Source organism: Anoplopoma fimbria, chromosome 15 (genome assembly GCF_027596085.1).
Source record: "Anoplopoma fimbria isolate UVic2021 breed Golden Eagle Sablefish chromosome 15, Afim_UVic_2022, whole genome shotgun sequence".
Taxonomy (NCBI): Eukaryota; Metazoa; Chordata; class Actinopteri; order Perciformes; family Anoplopomatidae; genus Anoplopoma; species Anoplopoma fimbria.
The window spans coordinates 21657928-21673344 of NC_072463.1; the positions used below are offsets into that span (position 1 = coordinate 21657928).

Genomic DNA, 15417 nt, shown 5'->3' on the forward strand with positions numbered 1-15417 from the left:
TAACAGCATCATCCGCTTTTTTTTTTTTTTTTTTTTTTTTTTTTTTTTTTTTTTTTTTTTTTTTTTATGTTGACGCATCATGTAGCGAAAACATGGAGTTTCTTAAAGGGCCACGGACGCGCCTGTCCACATGTCACCGTCCTCCTCCTCCTCCTCCTCCTCCTCCTCCTCCTCCTCCTCCAGCAGTGGCTGACAGATGGCTTTCACCTAGTTAATGTCTTTAAGCCCTGTTCTTTTGACACTTGTGTTCCCCCTGGCAGCGGTGGGGAGCTGGGCTCTCAGTGAAGGATCTGAGGTTTGTCAGCTCCTCTGGCTCATGACCCAAACCTGCTCTGACGTGTGACTGCATGGAGCCTCCTGGAGCACTCCTGGTGTGTTTTTTTGTGTCTTATGTGACTTTTTGTGTTCATTTATAACATGATAGCTACTAGTTAGTTTGGACTATAATCACATATTACTGATCCCATTACTGATTCAAAGATTGATTAACCCTTTCGAAGGTAGCTAGTGACATCTTTACTCACATGCTTTACTCTAAAGTTAAAGCAAAGCTGATAATAAGCCAGGCCCATGGAATATTTTAGAAATTAACAATAGAAAAATAGCAAAGCCGTAAACAACAATGGTCTATTTACTGGATATAAAGTGTGACATTCTAATCTAGAAACTGACTGCTGTGTGCCACAGATGCGTCATAATCTCTGAGGTAAACCATCATCCTTCATCTTGTCATTGAGCTTTTGAAAGGAGAAAAAGCCACCTATCATTCCAATACAGGAAACAAATAGTTTGATTGATTGTCTTTGTCTCAGATTTTTGTTTACAGCTTTGATGCCCTTTTGTTTAACAGCCCCTTCATCAGAACTATATGATGTCTTTTGCACTTTTGATCATTTTCAAACAGTTTATATGTGCTCTCTTGCATTAACTGTGTACTAACTTGCTGATTGCTCAGATTGTTTCAGTTCAGCATAAACATAAAAAAAACTTGAAACCGTGATAATAAAATATTTTATACTACTTATACTTCTACTCCAATACATTGCACAGGGAAATTATATACTTTTACTTTATAACATAACACGATAGCTACTAGTTAGTTGCTTTGCAGATTAAGATTTTACTGCAACATGTGATCAGATTAAAATATATGATGTATTGTTACAGATTAAGCAACCTATGAGTAGTTACAGTTATCAAAATTCTGGCAAATATAAAAGTATTTACTAAATGGCATCAATAATAATGAAACACTCATTATCAGCTTTCACTTTTGATACTTTAGCACAGGTTGCTTATACTTCTATAGACTTACTTAAGATAATACATTTAATTCAAAAACTGTTATTATAGTGCCGAAATAATACTTTTACTTATAAGTAAATGATCTGAATACTTCTTCCACCCATGTTCATATGTCTCCTTAAATAAACATCACATAGTTAAGTCATTTATGTTATTGTTAATAATAATGAAACACTCATTATCAGCTTTCACTTTTGATACTTTAGCACAGGTTGCTTATACTTCTATAGACTTACTGGGCTCTCAGTGAAGGATCTGAGGTTTGTCAGCTCTGGCTCATGACCCAAACCTGCTCTGACGTGTGACTGCATGGAGCCTCCTGGAGCACTCCTGGTGTGTTTTTTGTGTCTTATGTGACTTTTTGTGTTCATTTTATGCAGTGTTGTGTCATTGAACCTGGGATTGTGACATTATGAGCTTGTTTTTTTCTACATAAAGAATTTTGTTTTTCAGTCTTTTTACCTGATTTCCCTTCATTTCACTGCAGCTGATTTCACTAAACTGAAATAGTTAATACAAATAGGAAATAAGCATTCCATACTGGAGACCACTACAAGATAAGTAGACGCACACATTTAAAACCCACACTAAACTCAGACAGGTGCTGATATAACACATGTGTGCATAAAATACCATTTAGTCTGCAAACTACTGCAAGTTCAAAGTACCCTCCTGCTGGCTACTTATACAATGATTAGCTACTTTAAACAGATATTCATTATCCTGGTGCCACTCTCTGTTAATTCACATTTTTAAAAGTTGAAACTAATTATATATTGATGTTAATGAATCCTTTGATAATGCCTTATAGATCAGTTATGAGCTATTGATATAGGAACAGCTTTGGGGTTGCCAGGTTGTGGCAAATCCTTTGGTCCTGTGTTTACTCATTCTATTTGGTAATAAATGCTTCTAATCAAATAATAAATGCATATGGGGTTCTCAGTCTATAACAAGACATCGGGTTTGCATTTACATGTTTTAAAATGTTAAATAAAGTTGTTAATAAATGGATACTGTCCAAGAAAGTAGACAATTGAGTAAACAAAAGTCTTAATAATAGCTTTAAACTGACCTATAAAGCTCTAGTAAATATGTATTATCTATCAATTAAGCCAGTGTAGTTTATATTCATATATATATATAAACTATATATGGAGAAGGTTAACTTGCATCCATTATCAATGACTCACTTACATTATCTCCAGATGCTTATTGTGAAGAGGTAACCTTCACTTGACAATGAGGCATTCAGTTTGCACCACTCCCTTGAAGGGAGGAGTCCTCCGGCCTCATAAAGAGACGTACAGCTAAAAATGACGAGGCACACTCCTCTGACAGAAGTTAGCTTCCTTCACAAAAATATGGACTTACAACCAGGAAGAAACCCCAGAAGTTTGGACTATAATCACATATTACTGATCCCATTACTGATTCAATGATTGATTAACCCTTTCGAAGGTAGCTAGTGACATCTTTACTCACATGCTTTACTCTAAAGTTAAAGCAAAACTGATAATAAGCCAGGCCCATGGAATATTTTAGAAATTAACAATAAAAAAATATCAGCAAAGCCGTAAACAACAATGGTCTATTTACTGGATATAAAGTGTGACATTCTAATCTAGAAACTGACTGCTGTGTGCCACAGATGCGTCATAATCTCTGAGGTAAACCATCATCCTTCATCTTGTCATTGAGCTTTTGAAAGGAGAAAAAGCCACCTATCATTCCAATACAGGAAACACATAGTTTGATTGATTGTCTTTGTCTCAGATTTTTGTTTACAGCTTTGATGCCTTTTTGTTTAACAGCCCCTTCATCAGAACTATATGATGTCTTTTGCACTTTTGATCATTTTCAAACAGTTTATATGTGCTCTCTTGCATTAACTGTGTACTAACTTGCTGATTGCTCAGATTGTTTCAGTTCAGCATAAACATAAAAAAAACTTGAAACCGTGATAATAAAATATTTTATACTACTTATACTTCTACTCCAATACATTGCACAGGGAAATTATATACTTTTACTTTATAACATAACACGATAGCTACTAGTTAGTTGCTTTGCAGATTAAGATTTTACTGCAACATGTGATCAGATTAAAATATATGATGTATTGTTACAGATTAAGCAACCTATGAGTAGTTACAGTTATCAAAATTCTGGCAAATATAAAAGTATTTTCTAAATGGCATCAATAATAATGAAACACTCATTATCAGCTTTCACTTTTGATACTTTAGCACAGGTTGCTTATACTTCTGTAGACTTACTTAAGATAATACATTTAATTCAAAAACTGTTATTATAGTGCCGAAAATAATACTTTTACTTATAAGTAAATGATCTGAATACTTCTTCCACCCATGTTCATATGTCTCCTTAAATAAACATCACATAGTTAAGTCATTTATGTTATTGTTAAGGATTATTTAAGCAAATTTATTCTTACAAAATAAAATGTAAATCTAGTTTCTCACAAGCAACATCTCATTTCAGTTCAGTGTGTTAGAGATAATAATGTTGTCTTGTTTCCTGTGAAGGGAGAATCCACTCTGAGACATGTATTATTCAAATGCACTGGGATAGTTCAATCATTGTCTCCCCTTCGGCTTTAAGAAACAAGGAGCTCTGTGTTCAGACTACACACAAACATGTATGTTGTCTTTACAATATTTTCCTCTGTTTTTCTAAATGCGATCCTTCAGGAAACTGACACAAACTCAAGTCAAGAAATAAAACATTTATTCTATTCATGCCAGACAAAACTACATTATTTCATACATTTTCACACTGTATCTATAGTTAGTTCTTTGGAGAAGAGAAGACAAACAAATCATTAGGAGTTTTTCTCCAGTTGGACTGTACAGCCACTATACAACAGCAGGAAACATTTGCCCCTAAAAATGGACAAACTGTTTTCTAATGCTAATTCTCTACAACAGAATACTCAAATTTCAGATGCATTTTTCCACTTATTGAGCAGAAACAGTTATCAGTTTGCAGTGAAATAATGAAATGGAAGTAAAAAAAGCTCAAGTTTTTTTTTTTATCAACCAGTGATATTCACTATTAAGGTTAGAGAAAGTCATTAATGAATGTATAATATGTGTATTTTTCCTGTGGCGATGTGAGGGAAGGACAGAGGATGTCGCATGTGCACAGATTGTAAAGCCCTCTGAGGCAAATTTGTAATGTGTGATTCTGGGCTATACAAAATAAACTGAATTGAATTGAATTGTACAGTATTCAGAATTATTCTTTATAACCCTTGAAACGCCAACATTTGATGTTGAAGGAGAAACAGCCGCAGCAGTTTCAAGAGGCCTAAATAAACTTTAATATAATGAACATACAACCTTTTCATAAGGTTCAGTACTTCATATTAATTGTATTGCTATATTGGCATTTCGGTGGTTATCAAGTCAATGCAATTCACATTCAAATTAACCAAAATGACGCAACATACTAAAACAACATTTAATTTGCCGGTAGTTTGTAACTTTACAGTCATCTCTGTGTGATTTCATGTATGTGTGAAAATTATTCTAAAACACGTGACAATCCATCAACATCCTAACAGCAGCAACAAATCATCGAGTATAAGGCCCTGGGTGTGAGTAACGGTGTTCATCCACGGCAAACCGCTCATACAGTCTTTAGCGATCACCATTTCTCAGTTCTGATCATTTGTACATGGCGTTGAAGGCTCGACCAATAATGAGCCGGCGAACTTCACTTGTGCCAGCGCCGATTTCATACAGCTTTGCATCACGCAGGAATCGCCCCATGGGGTAGTCGTTGATGTAGCCGTTCCCACCTGTTCATGAGTGACACAGAATACAAAGTTAGTGTGACAGTAAGAGAGCCGGTCGCTTTAGAGTGCACAGTCTGCAGACATTAAATTAACACTAAATGAGTCCTTGAGCTTGTAACATCTTGGTCAGCTGCTACTCATAAGACGTGTGATGCGTGGCTTGATAACTGGACCAATGTGTATTTCATACCTGAAGTACAATTAACAAATCGTACTTTATCAAAACCATAATATATCTACAGCTACATCTACTGAAAGTAACTCCCTCCATGTTCACACAATACAATTGAGTTAACCTCTCCTCTCTTATCATGACTGCAGCCATTTGCTAGGCAGCATGCTATTAACCAAATTAGCTGCACCTGTTGAGTCCTGCTTCCAGCTCCTCAACGATTTTAACATCAAACCACCTTCACACCAACAACAAGGCTCCATTCAGAATCAGTGTCAACCATTGAGGAGGTCAATAAACCCCACAGGAAGTCTAGTCAGAATCTAATCTCTAGGTTTAATCAGATGCATATTTTTTGTCCTAATTCTAATTTATCATTCAGTTTTCATTTCAGCCACTCAGTTTATTGGCACTTACCCAAACACTGAATTCCATCCAAAGCAACCTGGGTGGCGTTCTCTGCACAATAGAGGATGACTCCAGCACAGTCCTGCAACGACAACGCAAGTCAACATAGTCCCTGTGTGCAACTAAATTAACTTTAACAGTACAATTTAGGAACAAGTAAAATAAGAGGCTGACACTCTCATGCAAAGAGCTCTTTCATTCTTCATTGTGTTCCATCACGCTAAATCAGAGGCATTTTTAAACATTTTATGTTTAGAATCAATGAAAAAAATAGTTTACCACAATATGAAAAGTCAAACACATACAAAACCACAATCTGACACTATGTAATAACATGACATTGTTGTTAAAGATTTGACAGGTCACTGATCACCAAAACTCTTCTGTGAGATTGCAGTCAATAGATTTTGAAGTTTAAAAAAAAAAAAAAAGTTGGCTCAAAACATTGCAATCGTTACGTTATATGTTGGCATAAACCGATTAAACACGGCATTTCAAGATGTAAGGTATAGTTAACTGTATTTAAGAGTGTTCACAGAGATCTATTTTGCTACTTAAATAAATCAACGATCCAATTATTTAAAAAAATGTAATAAACCACATTTACAGAAGTTGTATCAGAATATAAATTCACACAAATTCATCGATAATATGTAATAACATATATATATTTTTTGATTCTTATTTTATTGTTGATATTTATTGGTATTTTTGTGGCAGAATTTTAAATAATCTTTTAACAGGGTGCTGCGGAGTAGATAATGAAATCCTCTTACCATTGAACTGAAGTGTCCTTTATCACAAGCGCGGGCGACGTTGTACACATACTGCCGACAGGAGCTCAGCCTGGTGTACATGTCAGCCATCTTGCCTTGCATTAGCTGTAAACAGATTAACATAAAGCATTATGTTAATTTCAATTTGCAATTTTAAATTCTATAGCTGCACGCTTCACACTAGAGGTGTTGAATGTAACAAAAGGATACTTTTTAACAGTTAACTTTCAAACTCTACTTTTTTTGCATTAAGTGAAAACTGAAGGTCAAACCTGAAAGTGTCCAATCTTCTGTCCGAAAGCTTCTCTGATGTGCAGGTAGGGAACAGCATTGTCCAAAACCGCCTGCATGATGCTGGAAAGTAATGATACTTTTTAAGACTGCTGAACAGTTCAAACAACTGTCATACTGTATAATCAAGCTCTAGCTCACGACGTGTCATGAAGTATGAAAACATTTTTAATCAATAAATAATGTCCAGATAAAATAGGCCCTCCTGGGCTGGCTGCCCGCACATACCAGAGTGGTTGCTATGGAACGGCGGTTACTATGGAACGTGCACTAGCAGCTAGAATATTTATTTTTTCATTTCATTTATTTAGTTTCATTATCTGGTCATGTATTTACATTATTTGTATGTTTCCGTTTATTGTACAACCACTGAGAAGCTGTCCAGGGGCAGTAAGATGGCTTTTACAATTGCTTGTAATAAGATTGCCTTTATTTGTAAGGTGGAGGTGTGTTGGTTGGCGAGGCAAGGATGTTGCCGAGTTTCGGTTGCCAATAACTCAACAGAGCCTTCACGCTCTTTGTCGTGTGAAGACCCCTTCTCTTTACGTAGCGCGGCATGTCGTTTAGCAGGTGGATTTTTTTATGGAGATGGGCGTAGCTCAATCCATGTCTCCATAGAAGTTAACCTTCAAATGTTTCCATTTCGTAGCAGTTTTAGCAACCAACTCTGTATCTGTAACCTGTTACATGTTGGCAGAAGTAATCCCCCCGTGACCCTGTCGCTAAGCAACTACGATAAGTCATTAATCTAATGTTTTGTTTTCTCAGACGCTTCATGATACTGAAAGGAAAAGGACTTCCTAGTTGTAGTATTTGGTTATTATATCCCAACTATGAACAAATCAGATTGCTTGATTTGAGCTACCCGCTGTATAAATAGGATATTTAACAAGATGATAACACATGATAGAAAATGAAGGATGCCAAAAAGTGAAAGTAGACATTCATTTTGAAGTTTTTCATTTAGTTTTCCCGACTTGCTCTTTCTCTTAATGTCAGCGGTGCGAGTTTGTCCCACAATCAAGTTGCTGGTTGTTATGAACTAATACGATCTGTCACAGATTACAAGTACCTTGGCATTGTGCTCAAACACAAGCTTAATTGGGACCTGTGGACTGACCTCAGAAGCATCAAGACACAATAAAGAATGTACTTTTTAAAGAAATGACTTTGCTTTAATGTCCATGACAAAATGCTCCAAATGTCTTACTTTGCACTTATTTAAAGTGTTTTATTGTTTTCTGGTTTGGTAACGCTTTTGAGACACAGAACATTTTTCATTTTGCTGTATGTAATAAATATCCAAGTAACTTCCCAATTTTTCAAACAGTTTGATTCAAGCTTATCTCTGATATGAACTTACCCTATAGGTCCTGATGCAAGCACCAGCCTCTCAAGATCCAGGCCGCTCATCATCACATAAACACCCTTGTTCAACGGACCAAGGATGTTCTCCTCTACAACAAACAATCAAAAAAATTAAACTAAATAAATGAAAAGCCTACATGATAAAAAAAGAATACTTTTAAAAGGATCACACGCAAACAAAATTAGCCAAAACACCCCAAATTTCTATCAATTCTCCTGTTTTACACAAGTGAACATATGGCGAAGTCTGCACACACACCTGGGATTTTGCAGTCTTCAAATAACAGCTCGCATGTGTTGGAGCCCCTCATACCCAGTTTGTCGAGCTTCTGTGCTGTAGAGAATCCAGGCATTCCCTACAAAATGCACATGTGAACAAGCTTCTTATCATTACTGTGATTCATGTCCGTTTGCATAATCTTGTATTTTATTAATTCGACAGAATGCGAGGCTGATCCCCAGAACTGGCCCACCACCTCCCCTGAACCACAAGTAAATTTAAAAGACAGAAGAATACTTCATCACTTGACTTAATTTACCTTTTCAACAATGAAAGCTGTGATGCCTTTTTGATGGGCCTCTGGATCTGTCTTTGCATAAACAATAAGGACATCGGCATCCGGCCCATTTGTGATCCAGAACTTGTTGCCATTCAGAACATAGTAGTCGCCTGTGGAAAAAATACAAATTAAGTTGAACTAAAACAGACTTCCGCTGCAAAATTAAGATTTAAAAACCATTTATCAGCTAAAAAGTACTACTTATTTCTGCACTTGTTACAGTCGTGTTTAGAAATGTGTTTGTTTTAGTGTGGCTGTGTTTTGTGTGAGAGTGAGTGCTCCGTGTTCTGAGGATCTTTGTTGTCAATTGAGGTGCATTTCCATGACTGGCTGGATAGGTTCAGGTTGGGGTTGTGTCTGCTGCTCAGTCCATCACCTCCTGCGTTTTAAAAATGATTTGGTTTCACAGCATCATTCTGTCCTCAGCCTGCAAAGCCATTTGCTCTGTAACCTTTGATTATTTCAGAGATTTTGGTTGAATTTAGTGTCCAGGAGACTTTGTGTGTGTCTGTAACTTATATGGTAATCTTTTTGGTTGAAAAAGCACTGCAGCTCTAGGGGTTAAATGCCACTTTCTATTTTGCTCTTCACTCCTGTATCTGCTGTATTTTAGGAAGCCTTTTTGTTTGATTGTTTATTTTGTTTAGGATAATCCAGCCCTTCTGGGCATATCAGTTATTTTGTCTGTTGTTTGGGCCATGGTTCTACCTTAGTTATATTGATTCTGTTAATTCTTAGTTTAACTTATTTGAGTTGAAGTAATGAATAATTTTTACTAAACTGCAATTTGGTATTGATTCTTTTGTTTTTGGAACTAGGACACACGCACAGTTACAACATGTTTACGTGCGTTAATGCTCATAATCCGCCTTGTTTTTCTCATCCTGCTGTCCTGCAGCACCTCTTCTCACCCTCTCTCTGAAATGATCCATTGTAGCGCTTGCTCCTCCCTCCAGAAAGCAGCGTCTGCCCTGATTGGTCAGCTAACCTGCTCTGTTATGACTGGTCAACGTTTTACATTTCAAAAAAACTCTTCCTCCGGAGCTTCAGCTCCATCTCTCTCTTTTGTTGTTTGAGGGCCAAACTAGCCCTAAGGAGTTTTACGTCACATTATGACCTCATAAAGTTACGGAAGTGAAGGAGAGAATTCAATCGAGCCGTTTCAGGCAGCTCAGGAGCTACTGAGGGGGAGGGTAACTCCTTTTAGGCGTGGAGTGATTTACACTCTACGGACCTTTTACATGTAAAAGAAAATATATATAACACACTAAAGAAGAGTGAAAAAGTGGAAAAGCATAAAAGTGCCACTTTAAGTAACACTACTGCAGAGTGTGTCCTACCTTGCTTCTTGGCTTTGAGTTTCATGGATACGACATCAGAGCCGGCATTGGGCTCACTCATGGCAAGCGCTCCAACATGCTCTCCTGTCATTAACTTGCAACAGAGAAAATCAGGATGAGAATGAAGAATTGAGTCTGTGGTGTTTTATAATGTTAAACATGAGCTGTATTGGTCCTGACCTTTGGCATGTACTTCTCTTTCTGCTTCTCGTTGCCGTGGCGTACCATCTGGTTGACACACAGGTTAGAGTGGGCGCCGTAACTGAGAGCAATGGCTGCTGACACGCGTGACATTTCCTCCATCACAATGACATGATCGAGGTAGCCCAATCCTGTGCCCCCATACTCCTCTAAATAGAGATGTGAGCATGTCATTTTAAAAACACTACAAAAAGAGAAGAGTAGTTTCCTGTAGGTAGTTGTCAGGCAACTACTTCTAAACATGATGAAGGTGTTTTTCCTTGAGCTATCTTACCTGGAGCAGTGATCCCAAGGAATCCCATCTCACCCATCGCTTTCCAAAAATCCTGTTGGAGAGACAGCGCAAAAAGAAACTAAAGGCAGGAATCTTGCTCGATTTATATTAGAAAATAATGGAAATACACATCTCCCATGTGAGATACAGCACAGCAGGTGTGTAGGTCGTATACATGACAAGCTACGACATTCTGAACTATCCCTTTCATGCATGGAGGTCACTACAGTGGACAGCTATTCAAATGTTGTTTTCTTGTATATGCATGGGTTTTGATGGCATAGTTGCACATCAGCCACTACAGTGAGCGCTATTGTAGTGGCTGATGTGCAACTATGCCATCAACTCAATCAGGAAACAGCACGTGTGGTGTACAACAGGGCACAACAACTCACCCGCATTCCTGGGAATTCATTCGTCTTGTCAATCTCATCAGCGAAAGGTGCAAGCTTTTCTGCACAGAATTTACGAATCGTCTGCCTGAGCTGTGCAAAAGACACAACAACAGACTTTGTAATAACTCTTTCATATAGGTCATATTTTGTTATAAGCACTGGAAAATAAACATGCAGACGTTAGTGCTCTTGGGCGGCTGTGGCGTAGTGGAGAGCAAGGTAGTTCTCCAATCAGAGGGTCGGTGGTTCGATACCCGGCCTCGGCAGTCGATGTGTCCTTGGGCAAGACACTTAACCCCAAGTTGCTCCCGAAGGCTTGCCATCGGTGTGGACTGGATGTTAGTGATGGTGGCACCTTGCATGGTAGCTCTGTCATCAGTGTGTGAATGATATGTGATATACTACTGATTGTAAGTCGCTTTGGATAAAAGCGTCTGCTAAATGACTGTAATGTAATGTAATGTAATGCTCTTGTTCCTCCTTCAGGTGACTGCATGCCACACTAAGACAATGATTAACTGCATCTTTAGCAAGCGTGTCATTTGAGTTACAGTCAAAGGAGCGAAGATATGTCACACTTAATGCAGAAACCTGTGAAATGGCTGTAAATAGAGCTTCATAATACCTGGGATTAGAGGTCAACCACGTTCATCCAATCAAACGCTTTGCATGGACCCCACCCCCTGAACTCCTCCCAGCCACCGTACAGCTCTCTTGGTGTTCCTGATCTACTGTCTCATCACTTTGAGTTGATAAATACTGACTTGAAAACCTGTTTCAAAGAACCTTTCACCTCCTTTTAACTTCACTACTTAGCTGGTAGATTGTTGTATCTGGTGAGGCTTAAACGCTGCTCTTTGAGTGGTTTGAAGTGCCACTTGATTTAGGCATTAAACCCAATTAATCTACACTAACAATGAAGTCTGCCTGCTATGTTGTTAGCTTAGCCACATCGGCTAACACCACTGACTCCTGCCTGCGTTACGTCAAACAGTCCCATGCACAGTGTCCTTAAGTAACCTTTATATTGTCCGTCAAACATGCTGTCCTTCCAGCTCACTGGGATTGTTTTGTTTCTTGTTCGCTGACCTGTATCTGGTCGTCGGTGAGTCCGTTCACCACGTCGTCCACCGGGATAGAAGCACCGGCGCATCCTCTCCTCCACACCGCGGGGACGGACAGCCTGCAGCCGAGGCGGAGGGCGCTCCTGACGGCCAACATGGTTCCTCTCAGACGGACAGGCTTCAGGACGAGAGTACGAGGAGTTGACACTGTGGCATCAGATGTAGGTGTTACTTAACACGACGTCATTCTTCTTCCTTACTGCTTGTTGATGCTTGTGAAATAGTTCGTTCGCACACTACCGCCACCTAGTGGACTGGGGGTGTATTACATTTTCTTTTTTTTTCAAGAGAAAACTAGAAAATTATTATTATTATTATTATTATTATTATTATTATATTCCTTTATTGATCCCCATGGGGGAAATTCAAGTGTTGCAGCAGCTCAACTACACAGACACAGACAATAAATACACATACTATACTATACAACTACACAGACACAGACAATAAATACACATACTATACAACTACACAGACACAGACAATAAATACACATACTATACTATACAACTACACAGACAATAAATACACATACTATACAATTACACAGACAATAAATACACATACTATACAATTACACAGACAATAAATACACATACAATAAATACAATACTATACAACTACACAGACACAGACAATAAATACACATACTATACAACAAAATAAAGATAGAACAACAAAATAAAGATAAATACAACATAAAGATAGACAACAAAATAAAGATAGAAAACAAAATAAAGATACAAAACTAATTTCTTCAAAACTGCTTTTAATGTCTGACTAATGCTGTGTGTTTTAAGTTTTACGTTTTTAGTGTGTAGCTTTTATATGCTGTTTTTAAATGTCTGTAAAGCATCTTTGAGTACTCTGAAAAGCGCTCTATAAATAAAATGTATTATTATTATTATTATTATTATTATTAGAAATTAGGTTTAGCTGTTTAGCGTTTGCTGCTAATAACAATTAGCAAATAAATCAAGAACAGATTCCCATTGACAATCGCAGGCAAATTGAAAATACAAAAATAAAAAAACATTGATGGAAAGCAGATATGCCATGTAATTAATGAGGTAAAATAATGAGTAACGTCAAATGATAATGGTTGCGTATATATATATATATATATATTAAAAAAAAAATTTAAAAAAAAAAAGCTTATGCTGTCCTGGAGGCCTCAAACCCCAAGGGCCCCAATATATTAAAGACTAATCTGTTAACAGGTTTGTGATCATTTTATTAAATATAATAATAACAATAATAAAAAAAAGTGTTGTGGCTAAATTCATTTGATCAAATTGCCAAACATTAAATCTGGTGCAAGGAATACAGACAAGCTGTATACTCGCCTGCTTCACTACAGCGAGTAGAAACTAAAGCTGGAGATCCGGCAGGGGGGGCACTATTTACATGTCATAGGATTATACAAAGAAGTCAATTCGCTTTTAAATGCTTTTAGAAACAGTTGGTTTTAATCTACGATTGAGAATATCTCTCTCTGTTTCCACCACATGGTGAAGTCCCCACATGTGTTTGCGGGCGAGTTAGCCTATTTGCAGGAGTTCAGCTTGTTCTTGTTTGTTCTTGTTTATATTTGAGAGCAAATAAGTAAAACAAATTAAATAGAAACTAATTATAATATCCTGGCAAATTCCACATTTGGTACACATGGAAGTTACAGAAATGAAGTAAGACTTGAGAAATACAAGAGCAGACAATGAGAATTATTGTGAAGACATTAAGGCACGTTTATTTATACAGCACACTTAAGCAAAAATGCAATTCAAACCAACAAACATCATAAGACACGTCTTAAAAGGACATTTAAATGCAATTAAAAACTATTCATTTAAAAACAGGTTTGAGAAAAATAAGACAAAAAAAGTTACAGTGCAGTAAAATAAATTATTTAGTAAAAATCAGTGGTAAACAGAAAAGTCCTGAGCCTTGATTTAAGAGACTTCAATTGTGTCCCCGGGCTCTTGTGAAGGCAGCCAGGTCAGGGCTGATGCTGTCCAGGCAGAAGAAAGACACCAGACAGCCGGACCTGCTGAGGAAAGAACACATCAACAGGGAGAATGTTTGAGACATTCCTCTGTCCACGCTGAGGGCCTATTTGAGACGAATTCTGAAAACAAATACTGAAAAAAAAGAAGAAAGGGTGAAATACTGAATTAATATGTATTGCAAGTCTAAACACATAAGGTTGAGCAGTAAAAACTCATCTGTTCGTACTGTCATCCCTACTGCTTGCTGACGTTCTGCAGTAACGGATTCCAGTCCAGGCCTCAGCCACCTTTATCCCAGAACCAGCAAGAATGGATGAATTTCCAACTTGGAAAATGGGGAGACTGTCCTGGGTTGTTGATGTCGTCCAGGTCTTCTCTTCCCCTCTCTCACTCTCTCACTCTCTCACTCTCTCACTGTCAGCTTCTCTGCTCTGTGTGTACTGTTGGAGAAGTGCTGGCTATCTATGATATGTAAGGTTTCCACACCTTGTACTGTACCTGATGACTACTTGACTGCAAGTTGAGTCATACATAGTGCAACAAGCCCTGGGGTGTAACAAGGGCCCACAACTCAATCCAGCCCCTGGCGCTTTTGTGGCCCTGCATTCATTTATGATTTCAAGGGATGTTGATTATCATAAATAGAAGAAAAAAAGATCAACACACCTTTCTCAGGAGATAGCAACACAAACCAAACTGGGCAAAATGATCACAAAATTCAGACTTCATATTACCAGCATGGTTCATTTGATCCTAGATGATCTGTCACAACCCAGCTCAAGGCTGGACAAAGGAGGGGAGACCACATAGTTGCAACTAAAGAAAAGTTCACACTAAAATGTCGTGATAATCGAAACGTAGCAAAACCACACACGTCGGAAACCAGGAGAGAGAGAGACAGAGAGAGAGAGAGAGAGAGAGAGAGAGAGAGAGAGAGAGAGAGAGAGAGAGAGAGAGAGCATTTACAGTCTGCCACCAGTTTATATAATCTTGCAGACCAGGTGAGATGAATCTACCTGACAACCCAAATCCATCCACCAGACTCCTGGAGGGTCAGCACAGTAACCAATTTATTAACTATAAACCTCATTAATAATGTATTAATATGCTGCTAACATCAAAGACACCACACATGCTCAGAAGTTTCAAAAATGCATACCCCTAGATCGTCTTTAAGAAAAAAACCACAAATGATATAGACAATAAATACAGTTCGAGTGCGGTAATGATTTTTTAAATTGCCCAAAATGCAACAAAGGAAATAAAAGAAGAAACAAGTTTATCAGAGGACGACAGCAGAGTTTTAAATGTTAAATGTGGAGTTTTTGTTAAAACCCGCCCCCTAGTGGTCATTTAGGGGGCAACAGCACTTAG

The 15417-nt window shown here is 37.8% G+C and overlaps 1 protein-coding gene across 1 annotated transcript; it reads right to left on the reverse strand.

Annotated features, from left to right (window-relative positions):
- Positions 1–4039: 4039 nt before the first annotated feature.
- Positions 4040–12218, reverse strand: ivd (isovaleryl-CoA dehydrogenase). Its single transcript, XM_054613865.1, has 12 exons — positions 12003–12218; positions 10914–11003; positions 10519–10570; positions 10224–10393; positions 10044–10137; positions 8683–8813; positions 8403–8499; positions 8139–8232; positions 6757–6838; positions 6485–6589; positions 5718–5790; positions 4040–5131 (listed from the first exon to the last, which is right to left on the reverse strand). Exons 1-12 carry the CDS (start codon positions 12132–12134, stop codon positions 4998–5000), a joined length of 1254 nt encoding a protein of 417 aa, XP_054469840.1. The 5' UTR covers positions 12135–12218; the 3' UTR covers positions 4040–4997.
- Positions 12219–15417: the final 3199 nt, after the last annotated feature.

Coding starts and splice junctions, on each gene's coding strand:
- ivd (XM_054613865.1), bottom strand. CDS start 12,134: ATGTTGGCCGTCAGGAGCGCCCTCCGCCTCGGCTGCAGGCTGTCCGTC. Junction 10,571..10,913: donor ATGAATTCCCAGGAATGCGG/GTGAGTTGTTGT, acceptor TCTCTCCAACAG/GATTTTTGGAAAGCGATGGG. Junction 8,500..8,682: donor CAGCTTTCATTGTTGAAAAG/GTAAATTAAGTC, acceptor TGCATTTTGTAG/GGAATGCCTGGATTCTCTAC.